General features: G+C 45.9%; 1 protein-coding gene across 3 annotated transcripts in view; it reads right to left on the bottom strand.

Moving 5' to 3' along the window:
* Window positions 1-27,667, bottom strand: part of Mlxip (MLX interacting protein) — a 63,412-nt gene that overhangs the window by 6,203 nt on the left and 29,542 nt on the right. Inside the window, exons 2-15 of one of the 3 annotated variants that reach the window (NM_133917.3) lie at window positions 11,588-11,694; window positions 10,832-10,917; window positions 9,359-9,448; window positions 8,961-9,002; window positions 8,529-8,700; window positions 7,765-7,854; window positions 7,194-7,285; window positions 5,608-6,262; window positions 4,431-4,552; window positions 4,155-4,311; window positions 2,316-2,440; window positions 1,736-1,834; window positions 1,507-1,634; window positions 1,180-1,303 (exon numbers count right to left, since the gene is read on the bottom strand). In NM_133917.3, coding sequence (NP_598678.2) covers window positions 1,180-1,303; window positions 1,507-1,634; window positions 1,736-1,834; window positions 2,316-2,440; window positions 4,155-4,311; window positions 4,431-4,552; window positions 5,608-6,262; window positions 7,194-7,285; window positions 7,765-7,854; window positions 8,529-8,700; window positions 8,961-9,002; window positions 9,359-9,448; window positions 10,832-10,917; window positions 11,588-11,694 — 2,089 coding nt within the window. The other 2 variants (XM_006530239.4, NM_177582.3) reach the window with 2 other exon arrangements.

The following is a 27,667-nucleotide window of genomic DNA, read 5'->3' as shown; positions in this document are numbered from 1 at the left end:
CTACAAATTGAGACTCAAAAGTCAAACAAAATCTACACCAGCTTGGTCTCTGAAATACAACCACATACACAGGCGCACTCGAACACTAACACCCCCCCCCGCCCCCAACGCTTCCTCTCTTCCTACACAACTGTCTGTCGTTCTCCACTTACTGATCTATGGGCCTATGCTGTCCATCTTCTCAGAGCAGGGAGGCACAAGTCATCCCGTAACAGGAATGCTGCCATCTCAAAGGCTGACGTCAGAGCAGCCGTGGCCAGATGATAGGGCCTGGCACCTGGGGGGACATACTTTATTAGGATACTTAAGACCAGGGGACACTAAGGCAGAGAAAAATCTGAGGTAACAGGTTCCACCCCTGCCTAAGTTACTCTGAAGGCTGAAGCAGAAGCATCATTTGCATTCAGGAGTTCAGGACCATCCTGGGCAACAAAGACCTTTCTCTCAGGAAACAAAACAAGGGACTATGTGGCTTGGCAGTTATGTATGTACTGCTCTTGAAGAGGATGCAAGTCAGTTCCTAGTGCTTGTGTCAAGAAGCTCACAACAGCCTGACTCCAGCTCCAAGGATCCAATGCCCTCTTCAGACTCTTCAGGCACTTACATTTAATTCACACATTTATACATAATTAAAAAGCCCACAAATTATGATGAAAGTGAAGGAGGAGGAAGAAGAGGAGAAAGAGGAAGAAGAAGGAGGAAGAGGAAGAAGATGAGGAAGAATAGGAAAAAGAGGAGGAGGGAGAAGAGGAGGAAAAAGAAGAATCAGAATTGAAGAAGAGGAGAAGGAAGAAGAGGAAGAGACCTATCACCATCACCTGGTGTTTGGCTACTCAGAAATTCGCTAAGCCCTGGTTTCCATCTAGGGCTCTCCCTCTGTCAGTGAGCGGACTGAGATGGCTGCCAGGCTGTTAGGGTCCCTGCTTCTCACCTTGCTGCCTCTGCAGTTATCTAGCTGCCTTTGCCCAAGACCTGGAGAGAAGAGCAAGTCATCTGCCTCCCTACCCCTTCCTGCAGAGTTCTTGGATGTGGTCTCCCCAGCCCCTAGGGCCAGCCCAGAGCCTTCTCTTCTCTGAGACAGAAAATAGCATTGCCAACCCTGAGGGATACCCGAGAGCACTGTCTACTATTTTAGTGTGTTGCCTGAGGAAGACAAGAGCAAGGAAAACCCAAAGATACAATCCAGAATTTCCAATTCTGCAGGGTCCTGCTTTTCACATATTCATCAAACATGTCTCTCATGTGGTCAAGCTGGCGGCAGTTGACTGGGACTCCTGTGGCAGGTAGCAGCTGTTGGCAGGAGCTGAAAACAACAGGGGATTCTATGGGGTAGGTGGTGGTAGAGGGGCACTGGGGACCACACAGGAAGGACACAGTCAGAGAGCAATGGGAGGAAGACAAGAGACCAAACTGCTGTAATACAGGCAGCAAAGGCCACCAAGGGTCCCCTGTGTTTCTGGGGCACACACAGAAGTGTGTGGGTGGAGGACTCAAATGGAACCTCACATGATGGTGGTGTTAAGCTCCTCGATCTCCTCCCGCAGCCTCCGGGCCTCCTCTTGCATCTGCATCCGCTCCTGCTGCAGTTTGGTGATGTACTCCATGGTCTTCTGCAGTGTGATAGCGTGGCTGGTCTGTGGAGAACAGGTGGCTGAGGGGTGGCAGTCCTTAGCTGGCCAATGACACATGGGAACAGTGCACTATCACTATGTCTTGACACTCTCAGAGAACTTACCTGCTTGGAATTATTGGAGATCAAGCTATTCAGGGTGTTAAAGCCCATCCTGATATTGAAACGCCTTTTCTGTTCAGCTGAGATGTGCTTCTGCCGGTTCTATTGGGGAAATCAATTGTCACTGAGTCACAGGCCAGGCTTTACACAATCAGCTTGCTCTTCTTTAGCCTAAAGGAGCTCAAGAAAGACTGGAGCCTTGGGGCACATGACAAGCAAGCCAGGGCCAGAAAAATGCAGGACAGGCAAATGGCTAAAGAGCTCTAAGAGGAGGCGCAGCAAGGAGCAGGCAGGACTCATGGGCCAGGGAGCACTATGTGCTCTGTCCCCTGCCTGCCACACTCGCCACTTCTCTACAGTCCAGAGCTTGCAGCCCTGTTATGGCATGAGACCCTAGGAGGCCCACCCAGAGCTCTGAACAGGCCTTAACCTTCATGGGCTTGTTGGTGGGATGGGAAATGGTTGGAGTCAATTTAATCTTAGTATTTCTGGGGTTGTAATATAAGCTGGGTCTGTGCCTCTCCTTTCCTGATGTTTTCTTCCTTCTCCAACAGAATCAAGATCCAAGAGAAATAAGCCATACCTTTAATGCAGCCACATTTTTGGGGTCTGTAGATTTCCCTGAGCAGTTGTTCTGGGGAGACTGAGGACTGGGACTTTGTTCTGATGGGCATGGAGAGGCTTGGCCTGAGTTAGGGCAGTCACGACCTGAGAAGAAAATGCTCTTAGCATGCAAGCGCTTGAGAAGGGGACTGGAAAAATAAGAAGTGAGCTTGCCCTGTCCTGGCCCCACAGCTGTCCTCACCAGCCAGAGGGCCTCCCAGCAAGTTCTCAGGCTTGGAAGTCCATTAAAAACCTTCTGTAACTACTCCAGAGGAAATATTTGAGAAACCCTTGCCCACATCCCAAAGGGAGTTGCTGTTTCCAAGGCAACACCTGAGACAGGAAGTTAGACGTCGAATATGGCTGGATTCTGCCCCATCCCAGATATCAAACTACTCAGAGGAAAGGCTGAACTGCCAACCCAGGCCCTAAATTGCCACCTCAAGGCAGCCAGGGCCATTAGAGGCTTTTAAAGCAACAGCTCCTAGTTCCCGTGCTTAGCACATTGGTATCTGCTCTAATTTTGTTCCTTAAAATCTACATATTTACTTTTTCTCACTCACTCTGAAAATGTTAAATAAAAAGTACTACTACCTTTTGACCCACACAGAATAAACTAGAGTATTACAAATCACACAGGCTTCTGTCCCATTCACTGCTGTCTCTTAGGAGTAATTTCCAAGGTCCTCTTAGAATGTCCCTAGTGCGTTTCACTTTATTCTACCAAATGCTTCCAGTTACTAAATTTTCTCCTGGATAATCAGGCTCCAGTGCACATCTCTGTATGCTGGGCTCGCTCTGCAGTCCCACAGGCAAGGGCAGCTTCCTTTCCCTGGATAACTTTAAAACTGACATATGTCTTGAGTCTGTCCCATTCTTCAAAACCTTCTGCTGGACAAGTGCACCAAGCCCTGTCAGCTGGAAACCCTTTCTTATCCTATCTTCCCAGTAAGACCATCAGGCGCAGCCTGGTCTTAGCTAAGAAGAGATGGGGTTAAGGTGCAGCCCAGGGACAGACTGTGCTGATATGTGCATGTCTCCAGCTGTCTTCCCAGTATGGCACTAGAAGGAACCCAAGTTCTACTTGTAGCCCAATACTGATGTCACAGGACTCCTAGCCCTGACCTTTGACTCCACAAGTCAACAGGTAAAACCAGTATTGTCCTGACTGTTCTCAGTTGTAAGACATGAAAATAGCCACAGACTTGCAGTAGTTTAGAAACCAGGAGGGAGGATGCTGTAACTAGGAGCCTACTGCTGGCTTCATGGCTACAGCAATCCCAGGCTCAAGTTTTCCAGACTGTGGACAAGAACTCTTCAGTCCATTTTTTTTTTTTTTTTTATGGTAAGCCGCTGCAAGCCTGGTCTTTTTTTTTTTTTAAGATTTATTTATTTATTATATATAAGTACACTGTAGCTCTCTTCAGACATCCCAGAAGAGGGCATCAGATCTCATCATGGATAGTTGTGAGCCATCATGTGGTTACTGGGATTTGAACTCACAACCTTCAGAAGAGCAGTTGGCTCTCTTAACTGCTGAGCCATCTCTCCAGCCCAAGCCTGGTCTTCTGAGTGTGGTGTCTTGAGCGTCCTAGCTACCCATGCTGTGACATGCCTGCCACCTTCTTTTCCCTTTCTGCTGGTGTGGCTACCACTATCCGGCTTCCCAGTAAGCATTTCCCCAGACTGTGCTATGAGCAGATGGTAGGTTCTGTAGGCTCAGGCTTGCTTATGGGAGCCTGGGAATGGCCTCCTCAACCCAGAACAATCTGCTTATTTCCCACGAGGCCCTGACTGCCCCACTTGGGTGAATACTCACTAGAGCCCGTGGCAGGGACCTGGGGACTACCCCCATGCAGTGAGACCTGCTCGCCCTTCACCAGGGAGTCTTGCACTGTACTTGGAGAAAAGAGTCGAGAGACGGGGCTAGGCTGGCTGCTCGTGCTGTGGCTGAGGAACTCCGTGACTCCAGAAGCCTGTGGAGACACAGCAGAGAGATCTTGTACCACTGATGTAGAGCAGAGCAGAACAGCTACATTGGCCACTGTAGGGAGATGAGAAGACACTAGAGGACTGCCTAGGCCAGCTCTCTTACCCTGGTGATGGCAGCAGAAGCAATGACCACATTGGATGGGGACACAGTAGATGCTAGAATCCCTTCTCTCTTCAGAGGAGCTGATGTCATGATCACCTTCTGCGGTTGGCCTGAGAAGGCAGCTGTAGGGATGAAGAGATGTGAAGGTAAGGGCCTGACCCTGTAGAGGCCTGGCTGTTACTAACAAAACTCATAAGCTGCAGCCAGCCAGGAAAACAGGACATCACACACCCTGCTGGTGAAGCATGTGGTTCCTCACCAACAGGGCGGGGAGACCAAGCCCCAGGGCAACTGGAAGATTTTTGTACTTTTTACTTGAAAGACTGATACTATAACCCCTAGAAAGAGACACTCATGACCAAGTGTTCTCAAATCATGTTTTCAAGACTCTTATTTTTATTTATTTTAGCTTCTAAATTATATTTTATTTATTCTATGTAGCGTGTGTGTGGTGTATATGTGCGGTATGTGTGTGTGCATGCATGCCCATGTGTGTAGGTATGTACGTGCCATTGTGCACACGTCAGAGGACAGCTTGTAGAAACTGATTCTCACCTCCCACCACGTGGATCCCGAGGATCAAACTCTGGTTGTTAGACTTAGCAGTAAGTGCCTTCACTTATTGAGCCATCTCACCCACGCAATTTTAACTGTTTCTTTAACTGGGGTCACCTTATATAACCTTGGCCGGCCTGGGACTTACTCTGTAACTCAGACTGTCCTCAAGTTCAAATTCTTCCTGCTGCAACCTTTCAAGCATTGTGTTTACAGATACGGGTCACCACACCCAGATCAAGACCTTTTTTTTTTTTTTTAAAAAAAAAAGAATTATTTATTTATTTAATACATGTGAGCACACTGTAGCTGACTTCAGACACACCAGAAGAGGGCATCAGATTCCATTACAGATGGTTGTGAGCCACCATGTGGTTGCTAGGAACTGAACTCAGGACCTCTGGAGAGCAGCCAGTGCTCTTAGCTGCTGAGCCATCTCTGCAGCCTGACCATACTACTTTTTGAAACATACAGAATAGAAAGATAAACTGCACATCTGAATTATCCATATTGCTTTGTTGTATTTAAGTGGGAAGGGAGTTCTTCCCAATGTAAAGCCTTAGAGAAAGGGAAACATTGCTCCCTAGGCAATTCTGGCTGACCACACCCCCAACCAACTCACCTGGAGCAATGCAGGCATTCTTCAACACCAAGGAGACAGGCTCAGGTTTAGGAGCAGGCACTATTTTGGGGGGCTGCTTGTGTCTCACTCCAGTCAAGGACACAGGTTTGGGGTGTATAAAAGTTAAATGAGGTTGGGGAGGTCCCACGGCTGGTGGCTGGGGTACGGGTGACAGTGCCAAAGCACAGGGGGATGAGGAGGGGGTTGGATGGTGTGCTGTGATAACAAGGCCCTGGTTCTGGCTGAAGGTGGTGGCAGAAGCATCATGGGTAAGGGTTGCAGAGGCTGTGTGGGTAATAACAGGGGTGGATTTGCTGACTCCAGCAAACTTCTGTGGCTGCAGGAAAGCTGGTGGAGTTGGGGGGTTTAGAGTAGGGGCAGGCGAAGGAACTAAGGGCAATGCAGTTGGAACAGGTGCTGGGGCGGGGCCAGGGGAAAGTAAGGTCATCGTAAAGACAGGGAGGAAGGGCTGTGGGACACTCAGTGGTGGCTCAGAGGGACCAAAGTCTGCAGGCTGAATAAACGGGTCCACCGTTTGGGATGTGCGTTCACAACCCTGGCCCTCTGTGGGATCCAGGGAGGGGGCTGCAGAAGATGTAATGAGGCTATTGGGCAGGCTCGCAGGAGGGAGAGCTGTATTTGGCAAGATGTTCCCCTAAGGAAGGAAGAGACATGAAGAAACAAAGCTACAACTTAATAATTATCTTTAACTGTTTAGCCCTACATAGTACAAAGCTTAACTGTGGACATGGGCAATGAGGGACCAAGGGACAGAAGTGCTATCTCCCGGGCCAAACTGCTAGGTAGGGGGAATAGACCTGAGTCCCCAGTGCCAGCAGGGCTCTTGTTTCCATTAGGAACTAATGAGAACACAGAGCTCAGACAAAGCTGGGTAGCACCCTCGGGATATCTGGTTTCTAGAGTCTAGTTGAGGTCTACCTACAGACCCTGGTATCTTCTGTTACAGAGCAGAAGCGGCCTAGGCCACAGCTGCTCAGGGTTCCCCCAGGACAGCATCAAGTATCGACTTCCAGTCAGACCAGCTCTTCCTGAGTGGAAAAGCTATGAGGAATCACCTGTACAGATCTCAGTCTCTAGAGAAGAAATGATTATCTGCACTAGGTGGGCGAGGTGCCAGGTTCCTGGGTGACTAACTGAATACAGCACGAACCTGAGAGCTCCCCAGGGCAGAGAATTATGCCCCACTCAGCTCTCAGCACAACACCTGCAAGTACCTTTTAGTAATTGCTAGGGAAAAAGTGAAAAAAATATACGACATATTTTTATTAGTGATCCATAATTTTCTTCTGCAACTAAACGTGTCTTAGGAAAGAGCTGGTGAACAAAGCTCACATGGACCTTACGGAGGAAAACAACTGTTGGCTTAGTCTTCCGCCTTGTGGGGAGTTAAGGATGCTTCCCCAGAGGGTTCTCTAACTTCTCTGCACAGGCGTGTATATCCAGCACTGGATGGAGCAGTGGCCCCAGCATCTGGCTAACTCATGGTTACAGCATTAGACTAGCTCTGGGTGTAAAGTCTGATGCTAGCCCTGCACCTGCCATGCCTGCTCCCCAGCTTTCTCTACCTGAGAAGGTGGGCTGCTAGGATCTGCGGCAGGTAATGATGAAGGAGGAGGCAACATGGAGCCAAAAATGGATCGGCTGGAGGAGAAGAGATCTGGAAAAGAACACGGGAGTCTTCTGAACTCCATGAACTTAGCATTTTCTGGAATTATGACACACAAACGGGGGTCTGGACCCAAACCCCGCCTCCCCAGATAACTTGTTTTGTAGAAAGAGGGCTCTGATTGGACCACTTGAAACACCAAGTGCTTCCAGGCAGAGCTCTGGGAGTCTGACCTAAATACAGAAACATTGCTGGGTGGTGGCTGTGTCACAGTGCCCTCTGCTGTCTAGTGGAGGAACTGCTGACAATCAAGGAAGAAAGCACTCACTGAGATGCCAACTTCCTTCCAATGTCCCAGGAAACTTTCCCAGGCTTTGCAGTTACTACCAACATCATTTTCAGTCTTAAAAACTTATAAGCCCCACCCCACTTTTACACCAATTTCCAACTGTTCTCTCTCTAACAAAGGCACAAGTCTGATATGGGACGAGCAAGGGAGATCCTTGCATGATACTACCCTCTGCCCTCACCCTGGAAAGGCTCAAAGGTGTCCATGAAGTCCAGGTTGGGTTGCAAAGGGATCAGGCCTGGCTGGATCATGTCTGCGTTTCCCAGATGTGCTGCAATAATTCCAAGTGAGAGAGGGGGACACTTTTACCTCAAATAAGGTCAAAGGAAAATATACTTTTAGTTCTGAACAGATCCTCCTGGTCCTCCTAAAAACGGTAGGAAGCTGGCTGGGATGTCTACATCCTCAGGGGTTTGTGGCTATTCTTAGATATGTTCTCTCTACCCTCGGAAGGCAGAAAAGACAGACAGTGCTGGGATCACCATGAGCTATGAGTAGCCTAACCTTCCACCCTGCTCTACACCACACAGCCCCATCCTTGTTCTCACTTTCACTTGCAGCTCTTCCCTGAGGACTCAAGACTGAAGGCCTCGGGTGGGGAATGCCATGTGCAGTAGTGCCCACCCTACAGCCTAGGCTTTGGTACTGACATATCCCACACTTAGGCAGTAACATAAATATAAAATGGGTTGGGATCAGAGCCTGCTCCTTTCTCACAGTGGGACTAAAGGAACAATGACCACCTCTGTAAGGCTTCAGTCCCAGGCTCCTCTTATGCAACTGCACAGGACCCTAAGATAAAGAGCTTGAACAATCTTTTTCTTTTCTTGCCTAGCCTAACTAAGTGCCACACAGCAGCTTAGAGGTGCCCTGAAGCAAAGCCTGGCCCAGAGGAATCCTCACTGAGAAAGAAGCCAGCTGTCCAAGGACAGAGACTACACTTACCTATTTCTCGTGGGTTGGGCCAGGCCACGGGTTGGTGTGAAGAGAGTGTGGAGAAGAGAGTGTCGCTGAATTCTGACATGAGCATGTCTGTGTCCAGCAGTGAGTCCTCCTCCATGGGGACTGGGGTTTTCCAGCCATCCCCATGTTTATGCCAATACAGCATGTCATCGTCCTAGCACCAACAGAGGAGAAGAAGAATCAAAGGGCAGTTGAATTATCTTCTCAGTCCTGGCGTGCATTAAAGGCTGCTTCTTGAAAAAAGCAAGAGGGTAGAGGCGTTGAGAGCTGTTCCCTTAACCCACCCACCAGAGCGTGCCGGCTTTCGTGGGCACTTGCAGGACCTCCATGTGAGGAGCTGGTCCTGTGTCTGGCCTCCCACTCCAGGACTCACTCAGACACGGACAGACAGAGCCGCATCTCGAGCTCGCTTACCTGGGCCAGGCTAGAAAGGTCCTCATCCTTGTGCTGCTGCAGCTGTGGGCAAAGGGAGCAAGATGAGGCAGCCACTAAGAGCTCCGAGATGCCAGACTTCATCTCCCTATATGTGAGTGAATTCTCTGGGAAGTGAGCTGGGGAATGGGATCCTGCTGGCTGCCATCCCATGGATGTGGGCACAAAGAAGGAAACAGCTCTTTTTATGACTGAGGAAACCACAGCCACTACTTGGTGCTTAAAATGTTGAATATTGCTCCATGTTCCATGACTGACGGGGCAGCTGTGGAGTCTCAGGCCACATCCTGAATATCCTCCCATCTTCCATCTCCTCAACCCCCACCCCCAGTCCAGAGCTTCCAGAACATGCTCTTTTGGGAGCCCTGGCCAGTATCTACCCTTTTCTTGAAGTAGGTTCTCCACTTGTGGTACTCTCGAATCACAATCTCAATGCGGCTTTTCCAGTACTTGCCCTCTGTGGTGATGGCCTACAACCAAGAGGCCAAAATGAAAAGCAGGTCTTGGATGATGATCAAATCACAGCCCATGAATACCCAGGATACATCACTAAGGTGGCCTCAGAGGGTTCTCTAGGTCAGAAAATGCCCATGTTGTTTGAGAAACTACAGCTTCACTCACTAAGCACACCTCTTCTCACACCCTAGCTAAAATGTAGGACCCCAGGGGTGACTCTGCACTGGGTACAGGGAAAGCACACAGTACTCAGAGAGCGTTGAAGGGATGCCCGAGGATGCTAAGGAAATTCACAGGTGGCCCACAAATGCCCCTTTCAGCAGCAGCTGCCATGTTCTCAAAGGGAGAAAATGAGCGCTGGTGAGAGGCTCAGTGGGTAAGGGTGCCTCTCATCCACCCTGAGGATCTCAGTTTGATCCTTGGGACCCATGTGGTGAAAAGCAAGGACTCTCAAAAGTTGTCCTCTGACCTCCACATACATGCTGTGACACATGCATACACAAACACACACACACACACACACACACACACACACACACACAAGTAAATAAATTTAATATACATTTTTTAAAATTTACTTTTAGGGAGGAGGTATAGCTCAATGGTATAGACCTTGCCTGACATATAAGAGGCCCTGGATTCTGCCCTTTAGAAGTACCAAAATAATAAGACAAAATAAAAATGAGCCACTTTTTCTTTAATCTCTTCTCATCTCCTATCTTTAAGTTTTTGTTTGTTTGGCTTGGTTTTTGGGGTTTTTTGTTTGTTTTTAAGATAGAGTCTCATGAAGTTCAGGCTGGCCTCAAACTCTCTATGCATCAAGAATGGCCTTAAACTTCTGATTTTCCTGACTCTCTATCCCAAATGCTGGGACTACAGGCTTTTGACACCATGCTCAGTTTGTGTGGTGATAGAAATGGAAGCCAGGGCTTAGTGCACACTAGGAAAGCACTCTACCAAGTAAGCTGTGTCTCCAGCTGATGTGGAGAAGCTTGGTTCTCCCTAACTTCTTCTAGAGTGGCTGCTTTGCTTGTGGTCCTGGGGATGGAACCTAGAGCTCTTGTTCTGAGTTACAGCTAACTAATTGCTCCAGAGCCAGTCCTTCCTGAGTAACTCTCAGAAGAAATACCAATTTTAAGTGAACGCAGAGAAGGAGGCCCTGTAAGGTCAGTTTGCCTAAGGATAGAATCTCTGCGGGCTGGAAACCGTTGAAGGCTACCCTTCCTCCTCCAGGTCATGCTAAGTAATAGGACAGCACAGGCTTCCCTGTTCTCTACAGTTTCTGTCAAAGAGCTTGGTCCTTTGGTGGGTTGTATCTTCAGAAATAAAGGCAATTTTCCTTTCCCAATATCCTCCTTCCTACCTACCATCTATTCAATTACTTGCTGGTTAAATACCTCTGGCCGACGGTGTTCATCTACATCAACAGAGCCATCTAGTGGGGTGACAAAGTGGCACACAGGATTCTTGCGCTTCTCCAAATCTGGGTTGGGAGAAGAGAGACATCATAACTGTACCAAGATCCCTGATGGAGCTCTACCCAAACTGCTACACCCTGGAATGTTATTTCCTTCTACCACTGGAGAAATGTAGAGTTCTGAGAAATAAAAGCATGCAGGCCCAAGGCAACGAATGGCAGTAATATCTGAGTAAGAAATAAAGTTGCTCATCAACACAAAGGCAGCCAATAAGTGGGAAGAGCCCACCCTGCTCCTGAAGCCTGCATCCTCCTATTCTCAACCTAACCAAGGACAAGAGCTGTACAGCAGTGTCTATGTCTTCTTAAACTGCTGGAAATAGAAACTGTTCTTTGGCTCTTCAAATGTCACCTCTTGGCTACATTCTCCCATCTCTCCTAAAAAGAACCCATTACACCTGAGGGCCAAGTACCCAGCATGTATTTGTGGTCAGGGAGGCTCTCATGTCTGCCCTTCAAGACTCTCTGTTAGGTGACTGCCTGATGGCTGGTGACTGCCCTGCTTCCTGGGATGTGTTGTAGCTTGATTTCTCATCACATAGACTATGTATGAAAGATTCTACTGAAAAGAGCAGGCTATGGACCCAAGATGCTCCAAGATGTAGCGCTCTGATGCCACAGAACTGAGGTCCCTTGGAGCATAACACACCATCTGCCTGGCAGGCAACACACTTACACTGCATATACCATGCCCTCCAGATGGCGTTGTTGAGCCGGATCTTGTCCCGCCACTGGAGCTTCAGGCCCTTGAAATTTTTCCACTTTGGAGACACTAATTTCCCACTGGAAAACAAGACAAAGAAAGAGAGAAAGAGTCAGTGGCTCTTCAGAAAATAAAATGCAAACCAAATCATTCCAGACTGGAGAGCCCTGAATTGAACCATTTATAGGCCAGGCTTGACAGAACAGTCATTCTGGGATTTCTTTAGAGCATATGGGGACAGTGGGGTGTGACAATATTTGGGCTTAGAAGACATGCTAAGAGGGTGATCAGACATGTATTTCCTGTATTCTTTGGGAACCTGCATACTCTTAAAATTTCTTATAATTCAACATGAAAAGCTATGTTGCCAGGCATGGCAGCACACATCTTTAATCCCTACACTCAGGAGGTAGAGGCAGAGGACTGAATTCAAGGCAGCCTAGACTAATACAGATTAACAATGGAAACTAGACACTTTACCTCGCAACAGGTCTTAGCCACTTGTGTTATTCTCAGTCACCTCTAGCCTATCTCAAGCCATCTGAGGAAGTGATCCCACTTAGCTGCTGAGGTAGCTGCTGGCATAGCACCTGGGAAACTCAACTGCCAAGATGGCTGTGCCACCAGGGAGCTCATGTTGCCTGTTACTAGCCTAGTTAGTGAGTGCTCTCAACTTACTGTACAAGAACTTCTTTGGATTTATTTATAAATTTGTGTGTGTGTGTGTGTGTGTGTGTGTGTGTGTGTGTGTGTGTGAGAGAGAGAGAGAGAGAGAGAGAGAGAGAGAGACAGAGAGACAGAGAGAGACAGAGAGAGACAGAGACAGAGAGAAGAAAGACAGACAGACAGAAACAGAGACAGAGAGACAGACAGATGTGTGGAAGCCAGAAGAGGGCTCTAGGTCTTCTGGAACCGGAGTCACCTGATGTGTGTACTGGGAACTGCAGTCAGGACCTCTGGAAGGGCATCAAGTGCTCTTAACCACTGAGTCATCTTTCCAGGATCCAATTCTTGGAGAATTTTGAGGCATACTCTTACATTAAAGATAGCACTAATGAGAGCTTTGAGATGCTCGAGCCCCTTCTGCTTGGTGTCTAACACACATGGTCATTACTCTTTCTACTTGGTCTTACACCATCTGCTCTGGGCCAGTGCTGACCTCTCTCTCCTAGGCCTGATGGGTTGAGACAGTAAGACTCTATCTTTAGTTCATATGGTGCTGAAAAGCATCCACTTGATGGCAGGTCACAGCTTTGCCCCTTATCCAAACCTACTCAGAAAGGTCACACAAGTGGCAGAGATGTACCAGTCAAGGAAGCAGAAGCATTCAAAGAGGCAAGACATAAAGTGAACCCGAAAGCTTGGGATGTAAGGAGAGTTTCCCATTAAATACCTGGCAGAACTCTTCATCTTTCCACCCACACTATCAGTGCCCAGGCTGTGGATTGTGAAACAGAATGAGATGGCCCCAGCAATTCAAAGATAGTTCAGCCACTAAAGAGTGATTGCTGCTGCTCTCACAGAGGACTGGTGTTCAGTTTACAGGACCCAGATGGTGGCTTACAATAGCCTGTAAGTCCAGTTTCATAACATCGGATGCCTTCTTCTGGTTTCCACAGACACCAGACATGCAATGCATTTACAAACATGCAGGCAAACCACTCATACACACAAAATAAAAATAAGCATTTTTTTAAAAAGAAAGAGCACAGTGACCCGTCCCTAAAAAGTGTCCCAGCACACCCTCTTAGCATCTGAGAATACAACGATAGCAACAGTCTCTGGCCAAAGGTCAGGAACCTGAAGAGTCTTTCCACCTCCTCTTTCAGCTGCCACTCCAGAGGCATGACTAACCTGCCCATGTAACTGATCATCCGTCTGTGAGCATAAGGCCCTAGCTAAGGGACTGGAGCCTGTACTCCCTCCGCCCCAGCTGTGCAACTACGTTGGCAAGGGGTGTTCTGGTGCTTCTGTTTATTGGGTATAATCAAACAATGCCATCTCCTCCACAGTGATTTAACTAAGGGTTAGTTGAAAGTCTGTCTGTTTATGTGTATGTACACCCACCCACACATGTGTATGTACACCCACCCACACATGTGTATGTACACCCGCCCACACATGCACACACATGGAAGAGGGAGCTGGAGCAGGCACCTGACATGCGGTCGCAGTGGCAGGGCCATGGCTTTCTTTCTCTGTACTCAGCCAGGAGCGCTCAGCACCTACTCTGTGAGGAAAGACCTAAGAGCTGAGGGAGGAGAGAAGGGAGACGCGGGCCCGTGCCATCCAGGAGTTGTGTGAGAGAACACCAATGCAGGGGCTAAAACTTAAGCTGAGGCCAAGGAGAAGCGAGGAGGCACTGCTCCTGCTTGGCTGGTGACTATGACGAGGTAACAGAAGTGGAGCTCATCAGAGCTGTAAGAGCCAGTGGGCTAGTCCAGAGAAGGCTGCAGACAGAGCCTGTCTTCAACACAGTCAGTCGGTCTTCCCATGGGGAGCAAGGTCCTCTAGCAATTTCAGGTCTGGCCAGTGTGCAGTTCTAGTATTCAAATGAAATTAAGGAGCAAGTCTAAACTAAAAACACTTTTTCTATAACTGATACTCCATTCTTGTGACAGCCAGGAGTCCATGGTTGTGCCATGTGCTCATTAGTACCAGAATCTGACTGAGTACTATCTCAGAGATGACTTCAAAAGAAGAGTGACTACAAAGAGCTGTGTTGGACCCATGGCTCCAGGAAGAAACAGATGTTAGTGCCCTCTCAAGATCTGTGAGAGTTAACCAGTGGGCTAACCTAGGCCAATCATACCTCCGCTGTGCACCTATGAAAAAGGGGGCAGTGTGCTGTCAACCTCTTCCCCATCAGACTACACACACAGCTCTTGCAGGTAGGTATCATGATGAGAGTAGCAGGTACAGAAAAGGATATTGACCTATATATAAACAGTGCAAGCATTCCTTGGTTCTCCCCAACCGCTTGCTGAGATGTTTCTCTTATTCACAATACTTATGGCAAACAAAGTCAAATTTTAGCAGGAAAATATGCATTTCTAAGCCTCTACCATCTCATATTTCTGCAACATCTCTACAGCCAGCAAGTGGCGCTATACACACATAAAGAAACTAGTCCAAAACCCTGTCTGGTACACAGAATGGATGACTGACAAGTCCTACACCATCGCTCATAGTTATACGATGGCAAAAGCTACAAAGTGATGAAGGCTGGGGAGTGCAGCTCAGTGGTGGATGTGTTATAATTTCTGTCTGTTTCTTTCCTAATGTGCTCTCTGGCACCTCACAGAGGGAAGAGGGGCTATGTGTATAGGAGCCCTTCTTACACCACAAGTCGAGTTTCCCACAAAACTAGGAAAAGCTACTTTAAAAGACTCCATAAGGCAGCAGCAGAGGCAGTCACTCCATGAGAAAGCAGGGCACCCAAAAGCCTCTGATCAGGTTTCTGCTTTCCGCCCTGGTCTACACATCTTTCAGACAGTCCAACTACAAGGCTTCTTTAAATTATAGCCAGAAATACTAGAGAGCTTGTGAGACCACTGGCCCTGTACCTGGAAGTTTCTTCTACCTCATACTTCTGAACCGTGTGCTTCCTGTGTCATGGCCATGACCACAAGGGACATTTGCCAGGTACTTAGCCCAGCCTCCACCCCATGAGACAGCCATGGTCTAGCTCTTACTCATTTTAGGACTGCTGGTCCAGTGCTTCTAAACCCAGTTATTAAAACAATTGCTTAATGTTTCCATGAAGACGTCTTCATACACTCTGCCCCTACCCCCCCCCTTCCTAGAAGGAGGGTTGCTGACACAAAACAGGAAGTTCACAGGACAACAAAGGCCCCTCTTACAATTTTGTTGGATGGAGTTAGCAAACCATGAATTCTTCAGCGGTCTGGCAAAAGACTGCTTTGGAATGAAAATTAAAGTGCAAGCCTCAGAAGGAAAGCACTGGGCTATCAAGAACACAGGAGGGCAGGACTGGATCACGGATTCTGCTCGCTGGGGTAAATTAGACACCGACTCTTGTTCATTCTCTCCAAAAGGAAGCCAACACAGAGAGTACAGGCTGCTGATTACAGCTCTGGGTCACTCACTGATCAATTCAACCGCATCACCTCTTCACTTGTCCTGGTGATGCTCCTGAATCTCCACTGGTAAAGCACCCCCAACGCAAAGGGAAGCAGGCACGGACGGTCAGGTCCTGCTCTGCTCTCCTCTCCTCTCCGTTGGGGAGCAAGCTGCTCACGCTCCGTTGGGGAGCAAGCTGCTCACGCTCACCCTGCTTGTCTACTTGAGAGTGGACATGGAAAAACAAACAACTGCAGCCAATACTTTTTTATTGGTAATGACTGAGTTCACTTCTTTCAGAAGACATCTTCTCTTCTGAGTAGTTGAGACAAAAATCTGGCCCCTGTGAGACCCTGGGAATCTTTCAGTCTGTTGAAATACCAGGTTAAACACATTCCAAGAGATCTGTGCAAACTAAATTCTTTTGTATACTTCTAAGGTGCCTGAGACAACAAGACTTCATTTATTTATGGAAAGTGTGCTTTATCTTGGGAGTTGTGCTCAAGCATTAGCTTGCTGTCTGTAGAATGAGTGCTTCGGAGCCTGACATGAAACCATCTCAAGAGCCCACAGGTCCCATAACATTCGGTTGCTTTTCTGAACACTGTCAACATCACATCTGTCTTTCTGAATAATCCTATATGCCGCATGGTACTGGTGTGAAACATCACTGTACTGGAAGAATTAGTAGAGGACTTCAGTAATGTACCTGAGCTAAAATGACCGAGGCGTTAGGGGTGCACAGAAACCACCATGATTTGTATAACATTTTGAAGTGAATTAATATTTTTGAACATGCTTCTTCAACAGCCAGTGTTATATTTTTCAGATCAACACAAAGCACAATGGTTACTACTCTATAAACTCAATATTTTCAAATTCACATATTTAAAGTCATGCAAGCTGCAACTTCCCTGTCAGAATTACTGGCTGCCAAATTTATACCTGTTTCTTCAGCTGTACTTTTTGATATTTAGAATTTTTAAATTTCTGTAAAGTAGGTTTTGTAGACTGTAATGTGTTCACTGCCTTTGTGAAGCGGTATATAATTGTATAATTTCGTGTGTAACTGAATGCTTGGGCTTTCAATACAGTATTCATATAAAGCAATAAATATTAATGTTATGAAAAAAAAAACCTCACAATTCTATCCAACTGTGACCAGCAATAAAGATAATATTTTGATCATCATCTGATAGCTTTGTTTGTTTGTTTGTTTACTAGTTTTTGTTTTTTTAACTCTGGGGGATTCAGTACAAGTCTGAATACTTGATATGCGATTTCCAGTTCCTATCTCTTCCTGTTTTCCCAAATATCAACAGGCAGACTTTGCCAACACACATCCTGATCTGGAGAAGTTGGGTGGTTCCAGAGGAAAAGTCTGCAGAATTTGATACCTGACTGAACCCCAGGAATGAGTTATTTGCCTGTTCTACCTGTTACCTAAGGAGAAGCTCTACTTCCTGACGAGTCCCGGGGTGGGGATATTAGAGTAACCAGCCGACGGGAACACGGGGCTGAGAATCACCAAATCATAAGAGTTTCCCATGCCAAAGAGGCCAAAGCACGCAGACAGAGTATCCCAAACAGATGAAAAATCCTTGCTGTGTTCTTAATGATATAATTTCTAACTATAAGAGATAAAGATGGGGTCCTCAAAGTTTACAGAAAGAGACTGTGTAGAAAAGGTCAGAACAAAAGTAACAGCTGCAAGTCTCCAGAGCAGCATATAGGTGTGGGTGAAAAATGAGTTTAAAAAAAATTAACCTTAACTTCTTTTCCTTTTATATGTGTGCTAAAACACATTACAAAATTTATAATTTTAACCATTTTAAAATATGTTCAGTGCTACTACTAACATTCACAACCCTGTGCAACACTCATTACTATAAAGTTCTATAACCTTCCTTGCCATCCTCAAACTGTTATACCTATCTAGCAATCTGGTCCTATCTTAGTTACGGTTGCTATTGCTGTGAAGAGACACCATGACTATAGGAACTCTTATAAAGAAAAACATTTAAATGAGGCTGGCTTACAGTTCAGAGATTTAGTCCATTATCTCATGGTGGCAAGACATGGCCACCATGTCTCCAAAGCTCCAGCTCTGACCTCTGCTATTTGTTTGTTGTTTATTTATTATTGTTTTTTCATTTAATTGACTAGATCTCGAGGACCCTGTCTCAATCACTAGATTAATCCATTGATAAATAGTTACAATCTGATGGCATTATTGAGTGATTATGAAAGTTAAGAGGAAGTATCTAGCTGGAGAGATGCTCAGAGGCTAGAAGTACTTGCTGCCTTTCAGAAGACCTGAGCTTGGTTCCCAGCAAACGCATGGTGGCTCACAACCATCTGAGAACCTCTGGCCTAGATGAAAGGAAGTAGACTGGACAAACATCCCAGAAAGACCTTGTCCCCAACTTCGTTTTGTCTGTGTACTGCTTCCTGGCCACGATGAGGTGAACTTTGCTCCACCATGTCCCTCCACACCTCTGAAAAATCTATACCAGAATACCTTTCTCCCTTAAGGTGTTCTCTCAGGTACAACGAGACAGCAGCTAACAACTACCCACATTTACAAGCCAGCTCAAGACAGAAAAGAAAGATCTCATCATTGAATTGGCACTGAGGACAACAACAGGCAAAAACAAGCGAGTGTTCATGAAGTGCAAGCTGACAACTTTCTAATCATACTTTACATGTTTCTTTAAGCCAAGATCTATTCTGCAGGAATTAATTCCACAAATCCATTCAAACATGGGCACAAAGCCAAAAGGGGATATTAAGTTGTAAGATGAGGTTAGAAATGAAGTACATATTCAATAAAAGAGATTTATTAAAATACAAGTATATCTACATAGTTGAACATTCTGAGATAATCAAAAATATACTTGTGCTGATATAAAATGCTGATAAACAGGCAAAATTTTATACAAGGCATTACTAAATAAATAAAAATAATAACAAGCAATGAAATATAAAACATGGCTTCCTGGTTTTAAACTATACTGGGGATTGACCCCAGGACTTTAATCTGGTGCAATTCCATTGAACTAAACCCTGGCTCCATTTGTTTTGGTTTCTAAGAATTACTTATGTGTATATTTGTGTGTCTGCGCAAGCGCATGTATACACATACACACACAAACACACACAGTGTCTGCAGCATTCAGATTATATCTGTATGTCTGTGTACACACACATACACACACACAGTGCCTTATGTGTATCTCTGTATGTCTACACACACACACACACACACATACACACACACACACACACACACACACACACACAGAGCCTGCAGCAGTCAGATTCCTTGGAGCTGCCTGGAGTGGATGTTGAGAACTGCACTCAAGTCTGCTGGAAGAGCTCTTAACCACTGAGCCATCTCTCTAGGTCTCCACATACATACAAAGGGCGAGGGATAAAAATCAACTAATTAAACATAGGAATGCGTTATTTTTTGAAAATAAGGGGAAAAAGTTCAGGCACAGCCTTATAAGGCCTTCTAGTTGATCACAGAAGGCAAGTAGCCACACACAGAGACAAAAACTTGTGACTGAGTGAATTCTGTGCACAAACCCAGCCAGGCAGATCGTGGTTATTAAATGCTGCCTTTAAAGAGTGAGCAGAGGGATAATAATGTCCCATCTTGTCTCTCCTCCAGAACTCCAACTCTTTTGCTTCAAAGAGTCATTTCTGTTGGCTTGTCTTGGGATCTGGCCTCGATCCAAAGGCTATCAGAGCCAAAACTAACAGGCTGAAGAGGGACAAAGACGTATTGAGGAGCCAGGACATGGGGACTAGCTACCACAAGTACAATGCAAAAGTCACCCTGGCACCCCTCCAGCAGACGACCTCCTATAGAAGCCAGGGACACTTTCAGAACCTACTCCTGTGTCTGAAACTCATCTTCCTTGGGGGCCACTTGGCATCTTTGCTTTTAAAACTGAAGTGAACGTGCTGTGGAGAAGTTGGCTTTGAGGACCGAGGCAGCCGGGCTCAGGAACACGGGCCGAAGGGCCCTGTTTTAGAGAAAACACCAGCTGTGTGGGAGCCATGGGTGAAGACAAGTAAGTCACCTGTGCTGGTGCATTTGTGCAGATTTACGTTTGTCCTTAGGCAAAAAGAGCAGGAAATTAACAGTTTCACAAACACAAAAGGTATGGCAACCTGAGTAAAAGCTGGACACAATTTGCCTTGCTAGTGGTATGGCCTCACTTACACCCCTTCATTCTGTCATCTTTACTGACCCGTGCTCTTGTCATCCACATGAAGGGACTGTCCCAGACCCATACCACTTCTAAGCAAATGCAGAAAGCAGAGTGGCTTGAAGAGCAGGTAATGAGGCCAGGGGTAGAGTATGTGCCTAGAAAGCACAGTGGTCCACTTCTAAACAAGTCACATGAGCTGCCTGCCTTACAAAATGGCAATGCTCTGCTAGCGGTGGTGTCTCGAGTACTTGGAAGGCAGAGGCAAACGGATCTCAGTGAGCTCCAGGATACCCAGGACTACAGAAAAACCCTGTCTTGAAAAAATCAAACAACAACCACAACAACAAAATGGCCAAGCTATCCACTGTGCGGGAGCACTGGGTGGACCACAAGAAGGATCTGTGTTTGGCACAGAGTAAGGGCTGTGCCTGTTTCTGGTATTTAAAGCATTAATTACATTCTGGACCTAACTGGATTCACAGTTCAGTATCACTTAAAGCCACAGTCAAATGTTCCTGCTGGAGATGCTACTTTCAGCGTGTTTTCAGCATGCTCAGACTCTAGGTTCATATACTAGTTTAAGGGTGGTCGAGAGGCCTATGTGCCAGGAGAATAAACTTGAACCTAGAACCCTGAGTGCTCCTAATTACTTTGGAATAAGGTACAGAACCAGACTTTGGAGGTGAGGTGGGAGTGGGGGCAGTGATGGACTCATTTAATTTGCATCATTTGTTAAAGAACTTCATAATTAATACAATCTCTGTAAGACTGGGTGTAACATGAGTTCCTGTAGGCCAAGTACTAAAGTGGTTCAAACAGGAAGAGCACCATGAGTTTGAGGTGTGTGTGTGTGTGCGTGCGTGTGCCATCCTACTAGCCCTACACAGTTTTCCACCATCCACTGAGATGTTAGTCTTTTTTCTAGTTGTAAAATTACAGTAATCATTACCATTTGTGAAGTTTCTACACACATTCCTCCTAGCTTTGTTTTCCTTCCTCTTTTATTCTGAGCTGGTAATTCCTGCACAATAGGAAAATCTATCCCACTGAACCAGCACGGGCTTCTGGCTGTCTTTAGTTATCTTTCCTTTTTTTTTTCTTTTCTTTTTTTTTGAGACAGGGTTTCTCTGTATAGTCCTGGCTGTCCTGGAACTCACTCTGTAGACCAGGCTGGCCTCGAACTCAGAAATCCGCCTGCCTCTGCCTCTGCCTCTCAAGTGCTGGGATTAAAGGCATGCGCCACCACGCCCGGCCTCTGGCTGTCTTTAGAAGACTGCACACTGTGTAATGAGACGTGCTGCTCCTCTCTTTCCTTCCCTGCTTCCCTCCCTGCCCACCTGTTCCATTCGCAAACGGAGCTGCTTGTTTGTTAAATGTGCCATCTTATAGCCCTCTGTTTATTTATTATTTATTTTTCTCAAGAAAGTTTCCTGTGTAGTTCTGGCTGTCCTGGAACTAACTCTGGAGACCAGGCTGGCCTTGAATTCAGAGACCCGTCTGCCTTTGTGTCCTGAGTGATGGAATTAAAGCCTGTGCTATCACTGCCCAGCCCGCCCCGCGCTCTCTCAAGTTCTGTCTCTCTGTCTCTGTCTCTCTGTCTGTCTCTGTCTCTCTCAATAAGATCGTATCACTGTTTGTTGGCATGGTGTATGTGGGTGGCTGGGTGGGTACACACTTGCCATGGTATTCCTCTGGAGGTCAAGAACCCTGGAGACTCAGTTCTCTTCTTCCACAGTTTCCTGGGTTCCAGGCATCAACCTAAGGTCACTAGGCTTCTGCAACAAGCACCTTTATCTACTGAGCCATCTTGCTGGCCCAGAGATTGGTTTTCACTTTTATCTCTTTTTTACCATTTATTTATTTTTGGTTTTTTGAGACATGGTTTCTCTGTGTAGCTCTCACCATCCTGCAATTCACTCTGTAGACCAGGCTGGCCTTGAACTCAGAGACTGCCTGCCTCTGCCTCCCGAGTGCTACAATTAAGATGTGCGCCACCACTGCCCGACTTATCTTTTGAAATCTTTTCAATGTTGTTAATTTTTAAAGAATATTCTACACTCACATGGAATGAAATATCAAACAACAGAAAATATTAAAAGGAATACAAGAGAAACTGGGTAATTTTACCATCTAGAAATAACACTGTTGGGGTTGGGGATTCAGCTCAGTGGTAGAGCACTTGCCTGCAAGTGCAAGGCCCTGGGTTCAGTCCTCAGCTCTGAAAAAATAAATAAAATAAAAAGAAATAACATTGTTCAAATTTTAGAGAAGTCAGGGGCAGAAGGATCGTCTAAGTTCAAAGACAGCCTGGGTTATACAGTGAGTTCTCAAATAGCCTAAGCTACAGCAAGATCCAGTCGAAAGAAAGAAAGAAAGAAAGAAAGAAAGAAAGAAAGAAAGAAAGAAAGAAAGAAAGAAAGAAAGAAAGAAAGACAGACAGACAAGGAGAGAGAGAAGAGGAGGGGAGGGGAGGAGAGAGAAGAGAGGGAGGGGAGGGGGAGGGGGAGGGGAGGGGGAGGGGGACGGGGAGGGAGAGGGAGAGGGAGAGGAGGAGTTGGGCTTCTGGGCAGTGAATCCTGAGTCTTGGAATATTCTGGTTTATGTGAGTGCTGTGTTTGCCTGAGGCTTTAGCCACAGGACAAACTAAATGATTTCCATAGAGGCTTTGGAGCAAGGGCTATCAATTCCAAACTTCGGGGAAGCACGTAACTGGAAGGACTGGAGGTGAAAGGTCTGGTCTGCGGTAGTAGTGAAGCAGCCCCAGGGAAAAGTGTTCTCAGATGCTGCAGGGTTTTGCTATGCTTTGGACAGGGTCATTACTACTGTTATGTCTCGCCTGGAATTCCTACTACAGTTTCCCAACTGTCTGATAGTAATCCGAATCTTTCCCCCAGTAACAAACTGTAATACTCAGTGTAACAGTTCTCAGTGCATTTTCTGGGTCCTTCCACAGAACCAAACATTAGGATAGTTTTGCAAAATCCACAATGCAGATTAGGCATTAAAGTTGGCCTTATGAACTGTTCCCTCTAATTTTGCAGTATAATTCATATTTACTGGGTAACATATAATCAGATAAAGATATATGAATAAACACATTTAAACATGATGCTTTATTTTGTTGTTATTGAGTGTATGTGGTATGGTAGCTTGGGCTTATTTTGTTTTGCTTTTTTTTTTTTTAAGATTTTATTTATTATATTTATTAGTACGCTGTAGCTATTTTTAGACATACCAGAAGAGGGCATCAGATCCCATTACAGATGGTTGTGAGCCACCATGTGGTTGCTGGGAATTGAACTCAGGACCTATGGAAGAGCAGTCAGTGCTCTTAACCGCTGAGCCATCTCTCCAGCCCTTGTTTTGCTTTTTGAGGCAGTGTCCCTGTGTAGCCCTGGCTGGTGGGGAACACCTTATGCAACACAAGCTGGCTTCAAACGGGGCAACCCTGGTGAGGACCATTATGCTCAGTCATATGTTTGTTTTGTAGCCCAATTTTCACTTATATGTCATATCTTACTATGTCAATAAACAATCTTTTACAGTCCTATCTACAAGTTTGTCAGTCTATTTAACAACTTCCCTATAGACAGAGGCTTATATGAACACATTTTGCTACTGCCAGCAATGTTGTGATGAATATTCCAGTATTTATACCTGTGTAGGACTTAGCTCTTAACATTTAATAATTCCTAGAAATGTGCCGGAGATGCAGTTAAAAAAACAAAAAATTCAAATTTTTTTATTTTTCTGATTTTTCTGTCATACTTTAAAACTCTTCCTACTTTTTAGTAATTCCTTTTTTTGGGGGGGGGGGTGGCCTGTTTTGTTTTGTTTTGTTTTGAGAGAGTGTCTCCTGTAGCTCAGGCTGGCCTCAAACTCACTATGCAATTGAAGAGGACCTTAAACTCTTGCTCTTTCTCTGGAGTGCTAGGACTGTTGCATTAGCCATGACTGGCTTCCTGTCAGTGCTTTCATGGCTAAATGGTTTTGAGTTAACTCTTGGATGCATGTGGATTTTAGCTGGTGGAATGACTAAAAGAGGAACTGTGCTTGAATCAGTCATTCCTAAGTAATCAGGAAGTTACTCAAGATTCCCCTCTTCACCCAGCACTCCACCATCCACACCACCGTCCCACACACTTACATGGGCCCATTTTTGGAAGTTCTCCATTGCTTATGACAATTGAACATATGGGCTGTTTTTGTTCTATTTGAGTCAGGGTCTCACTATGCAGCCTCTGATGGCCTGAAACTCACTATGTAGACCAAGCTAGCCTGAAACTTACAAAGATCCTCCTGCCTCTGCCTCCAGAGTGCTGCTGGGACTACAGGTATGAACCACTATGCTCTGGAGAACATGTGTTTAATGATTTCAATTTTTACATTTAATTCTGACTGATGGAAAGAAGAGAAATCCATGTGGTTCTTTTTTCTGTTCTTGCTCATTTATGACAGTGTCTCCCTCAGTAGCCTAGGCTGGCTCGGACTTGTAGCTGCTCTACCACCTTAGCTTCCTGAGTGCTTGAGGATGCAGGTAGGTACCACACGCCCACTTCAACTCAGTTCTTCATAGAGTCCACAAACTAACCTCTTAGTGGCTATCTGACCGTCAGCCACCCCTACTAATTCACAGCCTTCTATAAACACACACGAAGTTCCTGTGGTGTTTTGACGAAGAATGGCTCCCACTGGTTCATACGTTTCAATGCTTAGTCATCAAGGAGTGTCACTAGTTAGAAGGATTAGGAGAATGGCCTTGTTACAGTAGAGTGGCCTTGTTTCAGAAGCCCAAGCTAGACCTGGGGGCTGGCTCCAGTGCCTCCTCCTCTCTTTCTCTCTCTCTCTCTCTTCCTGCTGCCTGCAGATCCAGACATAGAGCTCTCCAATACCTCTCCAGCACCATGTCTGCCTGTGTACTGCCATGCTTCCTACCATGCTGATAATGGACTAACACTCTAAAATTGTAAGCAAGCCTCAACTAAATGTCTTCTTTTATAAGAGTTGCCTTGGGAGAGTGGAGAGGAGATGGCTTAGTGGTTAAGAGCCTGTACTGCTGTCTCAGAGGACCAGCGTTCCGTTTCCAGCACCACATCAGGCAGCAGACAACCATCTGTTTAACTCTAGTTCCTGGGAATCTGATGCCATCTTCTGGCCTCTGCAGACACCTGCACATATGAGGTGCACATAAACTAATGCACCAGGCAGTGGGGGCACACACCTTTAATCCCAGCACTTGGGAGGCAGAGGCAGGCGGATTTCTGAGTTCCAGGCCAGCCTGGTCTACAGAGTGAGTTCCAGAACAAAGAGTTTCACAGAAAAACCCTGCCTTGAAAAACAAAAAAGAACAAAATAACCCCCCCAAAACACACCAAGAGTTGCCTTAGTCACTGTATCTCTTCATAGCAATAGAACACTGACTAAGATACCACCTCAGGCTTTTATCACTGATTGTGTCCAGCTGTTTTCTGTTAACATTGTGACAGAGATAACATTAGAATTATGTTTAGAATTCCTTACTATTATTTTTCTATTTGAGCATGTGGTTCATATTGTCAAGTCTCAAGAGAAGACTCATCCTGCAGGGGGCAGGAGACCATTCTGCCAGCAAAGTGTCTACTGTACAAACATGAGGACCTGTGTTCAGATCCCCAGTGCTCACATACATCCTAAGCTCTGGGTGTGTGGAGCCCACTGGCCAACCACTCTAGGAAGGAACCTGATAGCAATCTCTGGGCTCCAAATGCACACCTACACATACACATAAACTCACACATATACTATCTGTATACACAGTAATTTCAGAAAGAAAGAAAGAAAGAAAGAAAGAAAGAAAGAGAGAGAGAGAGAGAGAGAGAGAGAGAGAGAGAGAGAGAGAGAGAAAAGAGAGAGAGAGAGGGAGGGAGAGCTAGAGAGAGAAGGGAGGGAGGGAAAATCCTTGCTAGGCTCTGTGGGAAGGCTGAGACAGGACTGTAGGAGTTCAAAGTCAGTTCGAGTATCCAAAATGAATGAAGAGGGAGAGAGAAACCAAGGTCATGTTTTAGTGGCACACAACCTGCTAGCGTGTATGTGGGGAAGGGAGGAGGAGGGGGAGAGGGAGGTTTGCAGCTCTTTGGCTTTAACTGGGCTGTACTTACTGTCCACAGTTCCGAGTGTCATAAGGGTGTTCTGTCCACATTTACCTTAAGCATGCTCCTCCCACAACCCCATCCTCCCCTTCCTCACCCTCTCCATTCTGGTTAGCCCCCTTTGTCTGTCAGACGGCTTTGTTTATATTTCCATGACACAGATACATATGTTTGTTTTTTTAAAGTGTTTTAGTATGCCCTTTACATTTCCAATCACAATTACTTTCATAATACTTTAAAATATAAAAACAAAATGTTAGTGAGTGAAATCAGCAAAACAAAAGTCAAATCATCTGTTGGTCAAATTGCAGTCCTATCACCATTTCATTGTGTTCACTGCAGCCCCACATAGATGATAAGGCCACCGCCATCCTCTCGGGAATGGCAAGGCTGAACCTCAGGTTCTATGTATGCAGTAATGAAGTCTCCACTGGGGTAAAAGTTAGATTTTAGGCTCATAAAGGCAGTGAGTCCAGGAATAAAGCACACCACTGCAGAGAGAAAGTAGCTACAACAAATAACAGAGGTCATGCTTGGAAACTGTGATGGCTATTCTTGGTTGTCAATTTGACTACATCTGGAATTAACTAAAATCCAAGTGGCTGGGTATACCTATGAGGGCTTTTCTTCTCTTTTTTCGTTTTGTTTAAAGATTTACTTATGCCAGGGTGAGTTCGAGGCCAGCCTGGTCTACAGAGTGAGTTCCAGGACAGCCACGGCTACACAGAGAAACCCTGTCTTGGAAACAAACAAACAAACAAACAAAAACAAACAAAAATATTTATTTATTTTATGTATATGAGAACACTGTAGCTGTCTTCAGACACACCAGAAGAGGGCATCAGATCCCATTACAGATGGTTGTGAGCCACCATGTGGTTGCTTGGGAATTGAACTCAGGACCTCTGGAAGAGCAGTCAGCACTCTTAATTGCTGAGCCATCTCGCCAGCCCAAGTGCTTTTCTTTTTCCCCCTTAAATAAATTCACTTTTAATCTGGATCTTTTGAGACACCTTTATCTTGGCCATACCTCTTGTTGGCCACCAATAAAAATGACATGTAGGGAAACTAATTCTCTTTGTCTTTCTGCTCTCACTGGCAAATCCACTTCTTTTTTTGTTTGTTTGTTTGTTTGTTTTCTGAGACAGGGTTTCTCTGTATAGCCCTGGCTGTCCTGGAACTCACTCTGTAGACCAGGCTGGCCTTGAACTCAGAAATCCGCCTGCCTCTGCCTCCCAAGTGCTGGGATTAAAGGTGTGTGCCACCACGCCCGGCACAAGTCCACTTTTTCACTGGCATTACAGTCTACTTCTTCAGAATTCTGGCATACACTGAAGACTAGCTGAGACATCCAGCCTTGTAGACTGAACCACTTACTGAATTCTTGTACTTTCCATTGGTAGACAGCTATTGTTGGACTAGCTGAACCACAGGCTCTAAGCCATTTAAAAAATAAGTTCTGTTCTTCTAGGAGACTCTAACTAATACAAAATATTTCTGCTCCTATGAGACTAACATGTCCTTGCTATCATTAGTCATTTCAGAGGTTCGGTCTGCCAGCTCCATAACCTACTTAGCAGTAAGGGAAATCTGAAACTGACTGAGCAGACTCAAGGATA

The sequence above is a fragment of the Mus musculus genome, chromosome 5 (genome assembly GCF_000001635.26).
Source record: "Mus musculus strain C57BL/6J chromosome 5, GRCm38.p6 C57BL/6J".
NCBI lineage: Eukaryota > Metazoa > Chordata > Mammalia > Rodentia > Muridae > Mus > Mus musculus.
This window is presented reverse-complemented; position numbering and strand designations above follow the sequence as displayed.